The following is a 16,544-nucleotide window of genomic DNA, read 5'->3' as shown; positions in this document are numbered from 1 at the left end:
TCCCTCCACTTCCTCTTTGCTCACTCCCACGTCAGAGGGAGCAGTGCTCCATCCTCCTCCGCCTCCTGTGACCTCCATCCGTCATTCCTCCACCTTCACTTGATTCTCCCTAAGTCTCTTCCAACCCCCTATCTTCTTTTCAGCCCTTGGGGACTCTCTTCCTCAGGGTGTTTCTCCCCCTTCATCTGCCTGCATCTTTCTCTCACCCTCCCCTCCTGTTTCTTCTGCCCCTGCTTCCTCTTCTTCATTCCACCGGATTGTTGTCTAAACTGGGTGGGGGGTGGGGAGAGCCAGTGGGGGGAGCTGAACCCTTAACCTCTGGGATCTGGTGCTGGGTCCTGGGAGTGTCGTACTTGAGGTGAATTGTAGGTCACCCTGGTGGTGTCAGAGAATTCCTTGGTGGTGTGGGGAAGTCCACCCTCATCTCTCCCCTTGACACACACAGATTGATGACCAGAATGGTTAGAGACAGAGTAAGCCTGGGAAGATCATTCTTAACGGAATAGATCATAGAAGAAAAATTAAAATGGTCTTGACAAGTGGAATACTGGACCCAGAGAAACAAACCTGGGCACAGAGCCCTATTACAAGATTACAATTTCAGCGGACCACGAGAGCCTTGCATCTTGAGTGATAGTTGTGCTCAGACTTGGGAACTGCCATCATCCCACCAAAACCCTTCTCATGGAAGTTTCTCTGGCTGTGTGGTGCTCAAGGGCCCACTCTGCTTGCCCCTTGGCATCTTCCTTGCTCCTCCTGTATTATTTAGCTCTGTCTGACACTGTTAGCTCGATGCCCTTCATGGGACCTTTTTCTCATCCCATCATCCCACTTTGGCCTTATTCCCTGGCTTTTCTGATTTTTTCCTTCTTGGTCTCTTTGACCTCCCTTTCAAGTGTTTCCTTAACCTTTATATTTAAAAGTCAGTGTTCCTTAAAATTCAAATCTCAGTGTCGCTGGACTCTCTAGTCTCTCCCCAGTCATTTGTTTGCTGTTCATTTAAAGTATGATCTTTGAAGACCTACAGTTGAGGACTGTTCTAGGAGCCAGTGATACAGCAGAGGACAAAGAGACCAAAATGTCTGTCTGCAAAGGGCTTATATTCTAAGGGAAGAGAGGCAGTGAATGGATGAGCGAATAGCTAGATCAGTGGTGGATTGTGGTTAAACTCACAGTGAACAACCAAGGTTAAGGGACTGAGCCTGTCAGGGCTCCTCTTTGAGGCAAGAGAATCAGGGAGGGTCCCCTGTGAAGGTACATTTGAGCACAGATGGACTTTGTGCATTCCCAAGGGTCCCTCTAGACCACAGCCTCCTAGATCCTCGTCTCGGAGCCCCCAGTCCATCAGAGCCAGGTTCCTGATTGCCTCCTGGACAGCTTCTGCGGGCCATCTGGGGACCCCTGAAACCACACAGACTCAGCTCTCATACCAAACCTCTGCCTCCTCCTTCGTTTCCCCATTTGGTTCACAGCATGGCCAGCTCCTCACTCCCCCAAGCTAGAGACTCCAGACTTCCCTTCCCACCTTCTTTTCTACTCCCCTGATCTAGTCAGGTGTCATCAGGGTCCTTGCCTTCCTCCTCGTGCCCTCATTGACACGCCCCTTCTCTCACCTGTACTCCATCAGGATACTCCAAATGAGTTTGGCAGCCTCTAGGTTTGCCCTGTGCCATGCTGTCTTTCCCATTACCAACAGGACGACCTTTGGAACTCATGGGTTGGATCTACTCAAGCCTTCCATCTCTACCCACTGCCTCCAGGATTAGCAGGTGTTCAACCTCCCTGCATCCCACTCTGCTGGTTCAGCTGCCTCATTTCCCTCCCCACTCCCACACCCTATGCTCTGGCCCCTCTGTCAAGAAAATCATCTCTCCAACACTTTGAAAATACCCTCTCTCCTTTTGTATGCTTTTCATCATTTCCTGGACTGATCTATCCCTGCGCCCCCCTCCCCACTCCCCGCCGGCTTCCCTGCTCTTAGTCTTTTGCTCACATGCCTTGCAAGCTGGGAATCCCTGGTGGCTCATAAGGTAAAGAATCTGCCTGCAATAAAGGAGACCCAGGTTCGATCCCTTAGTCGGGATGATACCCTGGAGGAGGGCATGGCAATCCATTCCAGTATTCTTGCCTGGAGAATCCCATGGACAGAGGAGCCTGGCGGGCTACAGTCCATGGGGTCGCAAAGAGTTGGACATGACTGAGCGACTAACACAACAACTCTGTAGGTTTTTAACCTTACTGCGGTAGCCAACTCTGTTCTGTGAAGCTTTTCCCCCACCTTGCCCTCCTCTCCTTTGTTGGGATACCATAGTGCTTGTATCAGATTGGATTCCCCTGTTTAGAAGGGTTCTCTGTATTCCATTAGCCTACATTGTGCCTGGTTGAACCATGAGAAACTCCTGTTCTTTTAGTCAATATCAGGAAGCTTATATGGTTCAATCCACTGTATCCAGTTTATGTCAATACTTATTATTCCTGTTTTGGCTTTGCTTTCAGAAATATTCATACCTTCCACCAGAATGCTTTAAAGCATGGGGCTCAGAATAATTTTCAGCTCTCGGAGATGTTTTGCATCCTACTCATTCTACATAGTCCATTTTTCTGGCCAAAAATGGATGTGAACTTCAGAAAAGTTCTCAGTGTATACTCCGCTTTCCTTCTGGCTATGAACAACTTTTCTGTCATGTTTCTTCTGATTCACATGGTTTGTCACAAACACCAGTGAGGATTTGAGGACGCTTAGAAAGTGATGCAATGGTAACTTCTAGAATTGTCACACTCATTGTCTCATGAAAAGAAAATGACAAAGTTGTGAATAAGGCAAAAGCAATGCATAGTCTATTCATAGTTTTTCAAGGTGAAAAAGAGATCAGACTATCAACTGGAGAATTTGTAAATATTTTGTCCAATGGTTATGATTTCCATGACTCTGATACAGAACTAGAGTGGCCCCTAAATTTAGAATGTGTTTTATATTCTGCCTGCCCACTTCCACCAACATTTTAAAATGCTCTTAAGTCATATCCCCCTCAAAAAATTATTCTACTCTGCCATTTCTATAATTGACTGATTTTGCTTTTGATTGAATGATTGCACTTTTTAAATAAAACCCGATAATGTAGCTAATCTCAATTGTGCCCCTTTGTGCTGAATTGAATTTTGTTTTGGTATTAATTCTCTCTTGAACTGCTGAGGGAGAACAAGCCTGTCATGAAAGAACATTTGGCATCTTCCCCTCTGAATACACCTAAGCCATCTTTTGAAAATGTTTGCAGACCATCCTATGTGGACACATCATCACGTTTGTCTTTGCGGGTTAGTTACGTCACATCCGTGTTTCTTTTGGCAAGTCTGAAATCTTAGGCTACCATGCTTCTCAATCCTTCCACCGTGAGACAATAAAGTTGTCTGGGGCCAGAATTCCAGGGGCTAGTTGATTGTGGGCATGGTCTCCTAAGACAAGGCTGAAAGTGGAAAATGAGATGTACAAAATGAAAAATGTTGAAACAAGCTAAACTGGTTTTTAAAATCTATTCTGGTTCAACCGGGCCAGAGGCATTGAATGTAGAAGTCTTCAGGGATTATCTCACGTGAATGCATTAAAAGCTCAGGTTGTTAGAGGATTTTGATTCAGGATCTTATACCTTTTTTTTTGTTTTCAAGTGTTGAGCAACAGACCTTCAAAACTTGGGAGAGGATTTTTTAGGAGATGGTGGCCTCCTACTTGTCTTTATGTCTGCTTCTGAGATGTGTTCACCCCCAAACAACTAGCAGACTGTTTGAATCAGGAAACCCTTCACGCTGTACTTATCAGTGGTCATGACTGTATTTGACTCAAGTTTCTAGAATTTTTTTCTAGTTGAGGTACAACTGACATACAATATCATGTTAATTTTAGGTATACAGCATAGTGATTCAATGTTTGCATACATGGCAAAATGCTCACCGTAATATGTCTAGTTGCTGTCTGTCACCTTACAAAGTTAATAGAATATTATTGACTGTATTTCCCATACTGTACGTCACATCCCCACGATTCACTCATTGTTATAACTGGAAATGTTTACATCTTAATCTCCTTCACCCATTTCTCCCTCCTCCCCAAACCCTCTCCCCTCTGGAAGCCACCAGTCTTGTCTGTATCTGTGAGTCTGGATTTTGCTTATTTGCTTTGGTTTGTTTGTTGGATTCCACACATAAGGGAAATCAGATGGTACAGTATCTGTCTTTCTCAGTCTGACTCACTTCACTTAGCGTCCATGGATGGACCTTGAGGGTGTTACACTGAATTTCTCTAAATCTTTTGAATAGGAGCAGTGAAGGTGAGCAGGTCAAACAAATGCTTAAAAATGGTGCAGAAATTAGTGATGTTTGGAACCATATAGCTTATAACTCTGATATATATGCTTAGATGGGTTGAGAACATGGTCCAATAGTATCTGAGGAGGCAAGGAGACTTGTGAGAGCAGTAGTCACAATCATTGTTTTTAAAATAGCCTTTCTGCTGAACAATTAGAACGTTCTTGAAAACAGCCTTTTGACTCCGAATGTGGGATTCTAAGGACTAAGGCTCCATACAGAAATAACCACATCCAAGAAGAAAAACCACTCTAGTTTGATTTTTCAACCAAGGAGTCAGCAAACTGTCAGCTAGATATACTTGTAGCGTATTATGCTCCCTTTAAAATAAAGATGGATACTTTTTTATGAACTAGGTTTCAGCTGAAGTTTCTCTTACTATCTCATATGTTAGCTATAGATCAGGAAAAGGCTTCTGGGGCTGAATTGCTATACTGCTCTTGTTAAATCGGTGTTTAGGCCCTCCTCCTTCTTCTGTCCTTTTTCTCCCCTCTTTGATATGTTCAGGTCAATCTAGCTAGCTTGCTAGAGGTTGTGTGAAAGACACATTTAAAAAAATTGAAGTGTAGTTGATTTACAGTGTTGTTAATAGTTTCAGGTGTATAGGACAGGGATTCAGAACATATATGCATATCTGTTCTTTTTCTGATTCCTTTCCATTGTAGATTCTTACAAGATATTGAGTATAGTTCCATGTGCTAGCAAGTAAGGCCTTGTTGTTTATCTGTTTCATATACGGTAGTGTGTATAATCTCAAACTCCTAATTTACCCCTTCCCTCCCCTTTTGCCTTTGTTAACAGTAAGTTTGCTTTTTTCTGTCTGTCCATGGGTCTCCTTTTGTACATGGTAACTGGTATCATTTTTGTTTGATTTTTACATTCCATATATAAGTGATGTCATATGGCATTCTGTCTTTTTTTGGAAAAACACATATTAAAGAATGAAAAAGAAAACGGAGACCCCGGGCAAGTCCTTTACCTGGATCCTAGGGTCTAGGATCAGGGGTAAAGGAAATAAACTGATGCTGTGTCCAGGGGTCCCAGGGGAAGGTGAGAGTTCCCTTGTGGGAAGAAACGAGGCTTTCTGCAGAAACACACAGGGGCCGGCAGAGCGCAGAGTCACGTGGTGGGAGGGGGCTCTCTTCTCTCTCACAGCCCCTGCTCTGATGTCACAAATCTATTCTTTCCTGGGAGAATTAATTAGCATTCGTCCGGTGCAGTTGGCGAGGAGGAAGAAGGGAGCCGGAGCGCGCGTGTAGGCAGGCGAGCCAGAGGCGCAGCGCGGTCTGTGGGGTGCGGGGGGGCCTCCCCCGGGAGCCGCATCGGGGACTTGGGCAGCGGCGGGCAGGGGTGGCGGTGTTATAACCGGGATCCTCCGTGACGTATGGCTGCCGGCCCCTTGGCAGCTGTCTTTCTGGACCAGTAGGCGGAGGGGGATCGACGCCGCCGGAGACTTTTGCATCTTGGAAGGGACTGTAATCTTCTGGAGTGAAGAACAGAAGCTCTCCATCACCCGGGTGTAAATAAGAGCCGGAGGGGAGAGCAAAAGAAAAGGAAGAGGAGGGGGAGACGTGGGTGTCGAGGGGGGGGGGTAGCGGGCAAAGCATTTTTGGTGGATGGTATGAAGCCAGCCATGGAAACTGCAGCGGAGGAGAATACTGAACAGAGCGGAGAAAGAAAAGGTACCCTGGGCTCTGAGAAGAGCCCGTGTAAAGCTTTTCACTGGGGGGGAGTGGCTAGAAAGGGGCAGCCGGATTTGTGTCTCTGAAACCATCCGGATGGCCTGCCCTGGCTCTTGGGGTGGTTTTCTCCTGGAGGCTGGTGTTAAATGAATAGAGAGCAGCCTCTTTTCAGTGCATCGCTCGTCCAAATCTTTCTCCCAAACGTGGTATTGCACGGAAGGAGGTCCACAATCTGCCACCTTGGGAAGCTGGGTTGGGGAAACTGTCTGTTTTAATTACTATAATGAGCCCTAACTGAGATCCTAGGCTCGGCAAGTTATATTCTGGGGACATAGAATGCATTGTCTGTTAGTAATGCGAAGGGGAAACTGGAGGGACACGCGTATTAAAATACGATTTGGTTCTGCTGATGCTGTACTGATTTTGGACATGCTCTAATTTTTGTATTTAATACGATTGCTATTTCTGTGTATCAGACCCTAACTCTGATGTGTAATAACCATTTACAGTTGGAGCTTGAGAGAGAAAGCATCAGCTCTGTGGGCTAGTACTGATGGAAGACGGGTGCTGGGGGCAGGGGAGGGGGAAGGTTGGTCTTCTGCTGTTTCTGACTTGGAGATCTCCAACAGGAAAATCCACACAGGTCCTGTTCTTCAAAGGGCATTTGAGAACACATCCCGATCTTGACTTTTGCAAGGAGAAGTCAGTGTTTTGCAGTAGGAAGACGGCAGAAAATAGAGGCTAACATTAATCTCTCTTTTCCTCGATAATGACTGGTTTAGGTTCACTGCCTACCAGAAGCAGCTCAGGCCTGTGAGGTGAAGAGCATCTCACTGCATTGTAATTTACCTCCTTCACCCGAAGTACTATCCTAAAGGCACCAGGACACGTTCCGTACCTGCAGTGGCTCTTATAGCAAAAGCTCCCCATGCTAGGGTTATTTCTCCTGACCCTGACATCCACTAATAGTTACTAAACAATAGTCAGTCTCCCGGATAGAGATACAGGTACGTTTTACGTAAGACTATGTAGGTTGATCCCTCTGAAATTCCTGATAGTCGACCATTTTGCATCCGCAAAAACAGCAATTTCGAGAATTTCACTGTGCCAGCATGCTTGGGTAGAACAGTCCTTGAAGAACACTCTCCCCTAAACTGAGCAATTTCACTTTTTAAATTAATTACTTTTCAAAGTATGATAAAATATGCAGAGAACAAAATGTGCCTTTTGAACCATTTTTAGATGGATAATTCAGTGGAATTAAGTACATAGCATTTGGATTTCTGCAGTTGATAGTTGAGCTTAACTGCTGCGGCAAACCTACCGCCCCCCCCAAACAACAGCAAAAGCCAGCCCTCATATCCCCCTGTCTTTTCTTGTATGTATACATTTGTTCATTTATATGAATGACCAAATAGCAGTAAGGGAAACTCACGGGAATATCTGTAAAGCTGAGGAACTGAGATAAAAGTTGAAAGATTGATTTCCATGACAATTAGAGACAAAGCTTGGGCAATGTAATCACGCAATAACAGCATTGTTGTGAAGAAGCCGATCACAGTTGTAGCAATTTTCCCCAAAATAGATGCGTAGAACATACTTTGTACTAATATGCAGCTGAAACCACTTTTGGTCTCCACAGAAGCAAGAACAGGGCATAAAACCAATGTAGAATCCTTACTACCTAACTCTGGTTCTCACCATTGTTTATCGTCTGGAGTGCTATTAATTCATATCCATTAAATATTTATAATTTAATACCAAAAATCTACAGCTGCTACTCCATCCCTGGCAGTCTGTGTATGAAAACTCGTTAGTGAGGGTTTCAGACACAAAATTAGAAGCAAAACTTAATTTCTGGAGGAACTTTAAAAATTACCAAAATGAAAAAAAAAATAAAATAAAAAATAAATAAAAATTACCAAAATGGATAAACACTAGCTGTTGAGTAGTCCAGATGTACCAAGTTACTGCAAGACAAGATCACACATATGGCTTATACTTGAGTAAGAACATGGGCCTGGGATTGGATTTTGAGCACAGCAACAGGGGTCGTGCTTGCCCTTAACCCACCAGGAGTGTTGATCTGGACGGCAGCCTACCTGCTGAGCTTGGTTTAAATGAGTAAGTTCATCTGCCAGCCAGGCAGGGTCAAAGCTTCCACAAGTGTGTCTCTGTAGTGTGCCCAGTTTGCTCTCCCATTGTAGTCCAAGGCACATACAGAGGCATAAAATGATAAACATGTTTGGACATGCTTGCCACTCCAGGATTCCTTCAGATTTAATTTTAAATTTATAAAATCAGTGTTCACTTGATTGAAATGAGCATTTACAAGTTTGACACAGAGAATGCGTTATATAATTCTTGAGCAGGTGGATCTAGGGGGTGGGGTGGTTTCCTTTAAGCCTGTCACCAAAGGATTTATTTTAGTAAATTGAATCCTCTACGTTTTGTCACTTCCCACAGAGTGTTTTATGCACATGTATTTTTCCCCCTCTATTCTTCCTTTCCCAGTTGTTTTCATTGTCGGTGGTACGGGCAATACTTCTCTCTGAATTTGGAGTATTATTGCCCAATGGCTAAAACCCAGTAGCTTGTGGATTAATGGCTTCAGATAATTATTAATAATGTTTACTAAGAATACAAGTTATTATAAACTGACCTCAGCTTTTCCAGACAGTCTCACTTCTCAGAGTTTTAGCAGGACAAAGAAAGCTGTTTCTTTAAACTCAATCAGAATGACTTTGTTCCTATTGTAAACAAAAATAATCCAAGTCCCTAAAAAAAAAAAAAAAAAGTGTATGTGTTTTGAAACAGTCTCCTAGCTTTTGTCATGGAACCCTACTGGATGCTTGAAATTCACAAGAAGTAATTTAGCCTTTATTCAGGAATTTTTACAGAAAGCAAGAGGTTTTCTCAGAAGGATGTAAACAAAAAAAGCCAAATTATTACTAATGACAGTTTTTAAATCGAAAGTATTAAATCAAAGTTTTGGGGATTCAGTAAGCAGATTCACTGAAATGGAATAAGTGGGAAAAATGGAGAAGACAGAATAAAAGCAACTAGATCATGAGACTCGATAATAGAGTGAGGTTTCTATTTATTTCTGTGGACTATTACTTGATGGATGTCAATTCATTTGTGAAAAACCAATGCATCTAGACTCACTGGGAGGGTGTAATCTAGGGGCAGAAAAACAATTGAATCACTTGCTCTATTGGATGGAAAAAAACCCCTAAGTATCTGTTAGGAAAATTATTTTTATTACATGTAGGAAATTGGAGTCTACTGAAGCAATTGTAGTCAGGCTAGTTAAGCTTCTCTGAATCATTGCTCAGCTACATTTCAGAACTCCAGGTGTCAAATTTCTAAGCACACAAAAAGAAAAATGTAGAAAATCAAGAATAATGTGTAATTTAAAATGAATTGCAGGCCGTAGTCAACATAAGATATGAATGTGAATGGTTGATATAATTAGAAAATGAGCACATCCATTTAAATCTTTTTAATCAAATAGGTATAATTTCTTAGGTTTTTATTTTTTAAAAAAAATTGAGTGAAAGATGTGTACTTTTGGCTAAAAAAAATTTTTATTTGTATTGTTTTTATTTAGGAAGGAAAACACTCCTCTAGAATATCTGCCCCATAGGCTAAAAACCCAGAGGGACACATTTAACACATTACACTCATCCTGGTGATCTAGGAATTATTTGATGTTGAGATTTTTATTGACGTTTTCTGACTTGATTACATACGTATGATACAGAGAAAGTTGTAGATGCAGTTTTTTCCTATAAGGATCTTCCAAGGAGGACATTTGCAGAGAGGTTATCTGGGGATGAGACTGTAGAGAAAAGCAGGGCCGGCCAGATGGTGCTGGACATATGTGGTAGGTATGATACAGCTTGCTTTTATTTATTTATTTTTTTAGAAAATTTAAATGTAGAGAAGATCTCAGCAAGCCAGTTGGTACCTCTCTTCCTTTGATACAATCATTTCCTTTCAAAGATTTGGCCTTGCTCATTCATTAGACAAAGAATTTGGACTCCTTTCTGGAGACAGAGATTTACCTTCCTTGGAAGTGAGTGGAAATCTTGAATTCTGATTGTAATGTTGAAAAACATCATCTCTCCCTGTTATTTGGGAGTACACGCCAATGTAAAGTAAACACTCTTCATAACATGACTTATTAACTTCGCTGTATCTGAGGACACATGACGTAACCAGTGTCCCCATGACGTAAGTTTCCCTTCACTGGGACTGGTGATAAATTGGCCTGTTCTGAGATACTCCCTTGCTTGTTTCTCCTTGAGACCCAGTGTCCATCCATGTGAGATGGTTGGCCAGGAATAAGGATGGCTGTGGAACGGAGGAAGAAGGTGGCTTTTAAGAGAGGGAAGCCAGACTCCCACCTTCACAAATGTACCTGGTTGTGCATTCTTTGGTTCATTTCTTTATTCATTTAATAATGTTCCCCTCTGAACATCACCCTTCTTCTGCCCTGTCAGCTCATGTCATAGGAGCAGAAGGTGCCAACTCATCGTAGGAACCATTCTGTAGGGTATAATCTTGCTTTTAACAATACTCTTGTTGATTGGTGGCAGATTAAATCTCAGATAACGATGTTCAAGAGGAGAATTCTGATCCTTGGCCAGCCCAGAGAAAGTATAATAGAGAAAATAAAATATTTTCCTATTTTGTAGACTCATTTGATGAATTGCATTAATTTTTTTTGTAATTCACGCCTGACTATCTTTGAGATCAGGGATCAGTGCACTTGATCTGTAATGGGCCCGAGAGTAAATATTTAGGCCCAGTGGGCCACACAGTGTTGTAACTACTCAATACTTCCAGGTAGTAAACAGCCATAGATAGTGGATCAGCACATAGGTGTGGCTGTGTTGTAGTAAAACTTCATTTGCAAAACCAGGTGGCCATCACTGGCTGACCCCTACTATATCCTATAGTGTTGTTATAGCGTCCTTTAATATTTTAAACTCTACTTGAGAATGGAGAGTGACAGACATAGCTTTCAGAGACCTGGCCCACTGAGTATGGTTTACTTATTTTTATTTAGGAAGCTCAATTTTTGTTATTTAGTTGCTTCCAGTGATAATTTCCTAGATGGCAGAAAGCACACCAGCCTGCAGCTTAGTTATTCAGCCTCATTTCTAAATCACAGCATCTGAGTCAATGGGGGGAAAGTGTCCACAGCATTATTTTTATTTTCTTTCATCAACCCCCCCCCATAGTTTGTGTCATGCCCATCTTTGGCGATGACCACTCAGTTCTGTGTGTCACCTCAGCCTCCACCATAAATAGTATGCAGTTGGCCAAGAAGTTCATTGGGTTTTTTTGGTTCCCTTTTATGGAAAAACGCAATCAAACTTCTTGACCAAGACCATTTCTGAAATGTCATAGTATTCTGTGCTTCCTCGAGAATATCCAGTGGTCTCCTGCCCACATCTCCCTCCTACTCTCTAAGGGGAGCATTTGCAGTCTTCCCGCTGAAGAGCAGAAGCCGAAATCTTCCTGCGTCTGAACGTTTTCCCCACCTCTTGGCAGTTGGCAGTCCAGAAAGGACGCCATTTTAAAACACTCCCCAAGCTGAGGCGTCCCCTCATGATCACGTGACTTCCTTTTAGGTTTTGGGCCCCTGTTCTTTTAAACAAAACATATCCTGTGTTCTTTGAAATTTTATAATTTGATACTTACTGTCTTTAAGTTTGGCTCAGAGATACAAAATAGAGGGTTTTCTTTCCCTCCATATGGAAAGATGAATTGTTGTCCAGAGGCCTTGTCACCCACTTACTGACCCCATCTCCACACCTACAGGAGGAGGAAGAATGCTGAACCGAGTGTCCTGGGTGTAGCCGCCAGGTTTTACTCAGAAAACATGTTAGTTTGGGGCTTTTTCACTGTCATTGCCAAGCAGCCTGTGCCTGACTGCCCACATGAGGGGATGAGGGCAGAGCAGGGATGGGCCGTTGACACACATGTCCTGAATTGCCTATCCTGCCTTAGGTGAGGTTAGTGTGGTTGGGGGTGGGGGTGGGGACCTGGAGACCTGTTGCTTGATCCACAAGGTCCCAGGGTATTCTCTTGCATTCAGCCAACTATTTATCTGGCAGACATAGATTGGGCACCTGCTGTGTGTTGGACTAGGAGAGAGAAATTTTTTGAAAGGAGGATGAAAACTTTTCAGATAGAAGTGATTGAGCTACTGGGAATCCTCATGCTTGAGGTTGACATAGAGGGCTTATAGCCACTTTAACCAGGAGTATGACTTGATCTCCTAGTTCTTTCCACCGGCCCCAGTGGGTTGCCCTGCTTTTGGAGAATATAGCACCACCTGTGGTGTGAGAGAAACTCCCCTGAAGAGTAAACCAAAACTCTAAATGCAGGAAAGGCTGAGTTCAGAACTTTTAAGAACCCTGAAATAGCATCAGGAGCTTGGGATCTGAAACACGTCTTGATGCACAGAAGCACAGCTTACCTCCATACAGACCTTAGCAAAAGAGTAGAAACAGTGACAGCACAGGCCACAGCTGGATAACCTGCCCTCTGGAGTCATATCACCCACATTTATGCACAGGCTCCTCCCCTCCAGCTGTGTGATCATGGGCAAATGACTTAACTCTCAGTTGCCCCTAGCTTCTTCATTTGTAAAGCTAGAGTAATAAGAGTACCTCCTTCATAGGATGGTTGTGACAAATACCTTGATCTCAAATGATTGAGGTCATGGTAACAATGAGACTGTTTTTATCTTACGTATTGGCATATCCCAAATGTTCTAAGCTGTGATTGCTTAGGAAGGTATCTGATTTAAACCTAACGCATGTGTAGAGGCCATCTAAAATTCACAGCCAAGGCAGATCATCTCCTCTGACCCTAAACAGGGTCCTAAAATAAATTGCTTGAGGAAATCAGATCCCCGTGATTCCAGGTGGGAAACTTTGAAGTGTGTCCAATATTCTATTGGAGATCAAAGAAGCCCAACTAAAGAAATTGTGGACTGACTGGGATAACAACCATGGACTGAGCAAGAATTCTTTTTGAAAGGACTGTCTTGAAACTTACGACAAACTTTGGAAAGACTAAAGTGATTGGCAGAATCAGAACATGTGACATTCCTTAAAAATGTATTGACTTAAATAGTTTTGCCTGTGTTACACATAGTTAAAAAAAAAAAAAAACCTTTAACACTTTGCATTAAAAAAAATTCCTGAGGGAACAGGTGTAACATGCTTTGTGGGCGCCCAGCACATTGTAGCATACATCTCCATTTAACAACAGAACCAGCAGCAATAAAAATACTTTCATTGTGCAGTTCTGATCTTGTCCTCACATCCTTTTCCCCCCTCTCAAATGTCTTTAAAAGCCTTTAACTCTTTTTAATGTCTCTAAAAAACATTACTTTATCATGAAACCAAAGAGATTTGCCCTAAAACACCACTTAGAAACTTAGGTCTCCACTTCCCAAGTGGAAATACCACAAGAGTTTTCAGAGACTGTGGAGAGCAGAGTCAGGTTTCATAATGGCTGAGGAGGTGTTCAGTGAATCTGCTCAGGGCATTCGCTCTTTTACCTTACCATGTGATGGTTTGCCTAGTCCTCATCCTCAGTGGTCTAAGATGCCTAATGGGGCATTGTAATGTGCTCTTCTGATGGAATAATTCCCCCACATCAATGTCAGCACCATTTGTTTAATCCTTAAATATTTGTGGCACCCCGGATGCTGTAACCCATCATTAGGTTTGATAGGATTCTCGGCTAGAAACCAGGCACAGTGACCTTATAGTCTCTTGGGATTTCAGGGTTGTAATTCAGCTAACAGTTACCAGCATCTGATTCTGTGTCAGGCAAGTTGGTAGATAGTTTTCTGTCTGGTTGCCTAAGAAGTACGAGATATAGTCAGATTACCAGTTGGGACCTACTTGAGTCCCCAGGAGGCCACTTGTCGCCTTGTGTGAGGAAGCCCTGCTTCAAGCCCAGTGCCCGCAGCCCTTTCTCTGTCAAGACACTGGGAGATCATTGGAACAAGACTGAATGTGGAAAATTCTAGACTCTGATGTCCTGAGCTTAGATGAGATGAGATGACAGAGAATACTGCTGATGTCATTGGGAGAACAGGAGTGTCACCTAAGATTCAGCAGACCATGGGGTTATTGGCTGGAACTAGCTAGCATTAGAGCAAGCCTGGGTTCACCTTCACTTATGTAGCAACAATGATGATTGTGCTCTGTGGGTCTGAAAGTGAACTGAACAGAAAGAAAAAATACAATGGTGAGAAGCCAGCTTTTCCTTATCAACAGTGTCTGCCTAACACGAGCATTCGAAGGGGTGAGGAGGATTGGGAGGAGATGGAGAAAATAGAGAAAGAGAATATTGGTGATTTTTTTGTCAAATTCAAAAATGGAGGAGAATATGCTAATGTTCTCAGCGTATCATGCTGAGTTGATAAGATGTACTGCAATGTTGCAGTTCAATAGCGTTTTTTGTGTATTCGTCGTTTCCTTTAATTATATGGTAAAAGAATACATTAAAATGCTGATGTAGAATCTTTGCTGGAGATAGAGACACTGACTCTTTGCCACCTGAAATTGGCAGTGAACAGCAGAGCTGAAATGGAAATTGGCAGGTACCACTGGATGTACCCAGGCTCAAAGAACCACCAGTACCGTCCCGTGCCAACCCTGGGGGACAGGGCTAACCCCTTGAGCAGTCCAGGTAAATACAGCCTCGGGGTGCATTCGCATAGCAACTCAACTGTTATCTTTAATATGATTTATGATAGCTCTTTTGGTTTGGTGCTGTTTTTTGTTTTGCTTGATGCATTCATTTGTTCACAGGGGCTGGGGTGGAAGTGGCCCTTTAAACATTGTTTTCATCATCTTTCTTTTTCTCTCTTCCTCTCCATTCCACCCCATCTTTCCCCTCTTTCTTCTCCCTCCTCCCTATTTTTTCCCCTCACCTCTTCTTCTCAAAGGGAGCAAGGTGCAATGAGATGTGCCTTGGGGTTAAGCACGAAATGTCTAATATTTGAACCACCAGTCGGGGAGGGGGGCAGTCACACGTGCCCATCATGGGACCAAGAACTGAGCTGGGACATTTAAGGAGCCTGGGCTCTGAGAGTGCTGTCAGTGGCCCCAAACATCTCTCTGGCCACATGGCTCTTCAGCCCTCTGATTTATTAACATCAGTCTATTACCTTTGAGAAGGAAAACTCAGAGCCCATGAAATGAGGATCATATACTTGGGTACTTGACCCCATCAGGTAGGTCCATGGGGTCCGATCTCTAGTCTCCTTGCTCAGAGGAACACCGGCCTCTCAAAACATCTAAGTGCTGGGTCTGAGTGAACTGTGCATCAGCCCGTCTGGGGACCTGGAAGGGGAGAAACCTGAGTGATATGCACACCCACCTTCCACATCCCTGAAGTCCACACAGAGCTAGATTCAGTGGTTTGTTACTTAAAATGGGAATACAAAGAGATGGTGGGTCAGAGAAACACACCAGGCTTCAAGTTATTGCTGGAATTCTGTGTGAACCCATAGCATCGTTCATCTGAAATATCTTCTTACTTCTGTAAGAATAAATCAGAAATGACAGCATAGAACCGAAAAGTCTAGAAAGAGCGATCTGGAGGTAGAGTGTAAGACCTATACTGAGTTACAAAGTCATAGCACCTGTCATTCACTTAATAATTAAAACTTTTTTCCTTTAAAACCTGAATTGTGGCTTCAGGTTAATTAGCATGAAATCTGTCTTTGGATTTAGTTCTATACCTTGAGTGACATATTCCTTCACTCCATCTCTGGCCACTAGGTGCCAGCTCTGTGTGCCTGTGTAGTGCCAGCTTGAAGAGGTGAGCAAGAAATGCCACCAGACATTTGTTCTCTTGGAGCCTTTGAAGGATGGAAGGTTCTAGAAGGTTGACTTAAAAAAACTGCCATTAGGCATGATGTATCCATACAGTGGAATACTGTGCGGCGATGAGAGGGAATGAGGGACGCATACTACACACTGCAACACAGATGGGTCTCAGAAACAGGATGCTGAGTCAAAGATGACACATGAGAGCAAATACTGCAGGGTTCCACTGACATGAAACGTCCAGAAATGGCAAATCCGGAGAGACAGAAAATAGCTGAGTGTTTGCCAGAGGCTGGGGGAGACAGCTTTGGGGAGTGACTGCTGAGGGTACAAGGATCCTTTATGGAGTGATGCAGGTGTTTTCAAATTAGATCGTGGTGATGGTTACACCATGGGCAGTACTTGTTAACATGACAAGAAGGTCTCCACGTTATCTGTAACGGTTGGGGCTAAATTCTTAATTTAGTTAAGAATTCAGAAGAGTTGGGGCTTTTGAAAAGTGATGTGGCGCACATACCATATGCCCTTGCCGTGTCCCCAGCAAGGTCCGGGTGCGCCCCTTAAGTCCAACACATGGATCTTTCTGGAGTGCTGGACTCAGGTCGATGACATCTGTGAACAGCGTCTG

General features: G+C 43.3%; 1 protein-coding gene across 6 annotated transcripts in view; it reads left to right on the top strand.

Annotated features, from left to right (window-relative positions):
• Positions 1 to 16,544, top strand: part of GPM6B (glycoprotein M6B) — a 158,187-nt gene that overhangs the window by 106,894 nt on the left and 34,749 nt on the right. The window contains exons 1-2 of one of the 6 annotated variants that reach the window (XM_070289793.1): positions 5,766 to 6,041; positions 14,652 to 14,771. The exons of 2 other annotated variants lie outside the window; for them this stretch is intronic. In XM_070289793.1, the coding sequence (XP_070145894.1) occupies positions 5,981 to 6,041; positions 14,652 to 14,771 (181 nt within the window). In that variant the 5' untranslated portion in view covers positions 5,766 to 5,980. Of the gene's footprint in view, positions 1 to 5,575; positions 6,042 to 14,651; positions 14,772 to 16,544 lie in introns of those variants that run through there. 3 more of the 6 variants (XM_070289792.1, XM_070289795.1, XM_070289794.1) reach the window with 3 other exon arrangements.

The sequence above is a fragment of the Ovis canadensis genome, chromosome X, assembly GCF_042477335.2.
Source record: "Ovis canadensis isolate MfBH-ARS-UI-01 breed Bighorn chromosome X, ARS-UI_OviCan_v2, whole genome shotgun sequence".
Lineage (NCBI taxonomy): Eukaryota > Metazoa > Chordata > Mammalia > Artiodactyla > Bovidae > Ovis > Ovis canadensis.
This window is presented reverse-complemented; position numbering and strand designations above follow the sequence as displayed.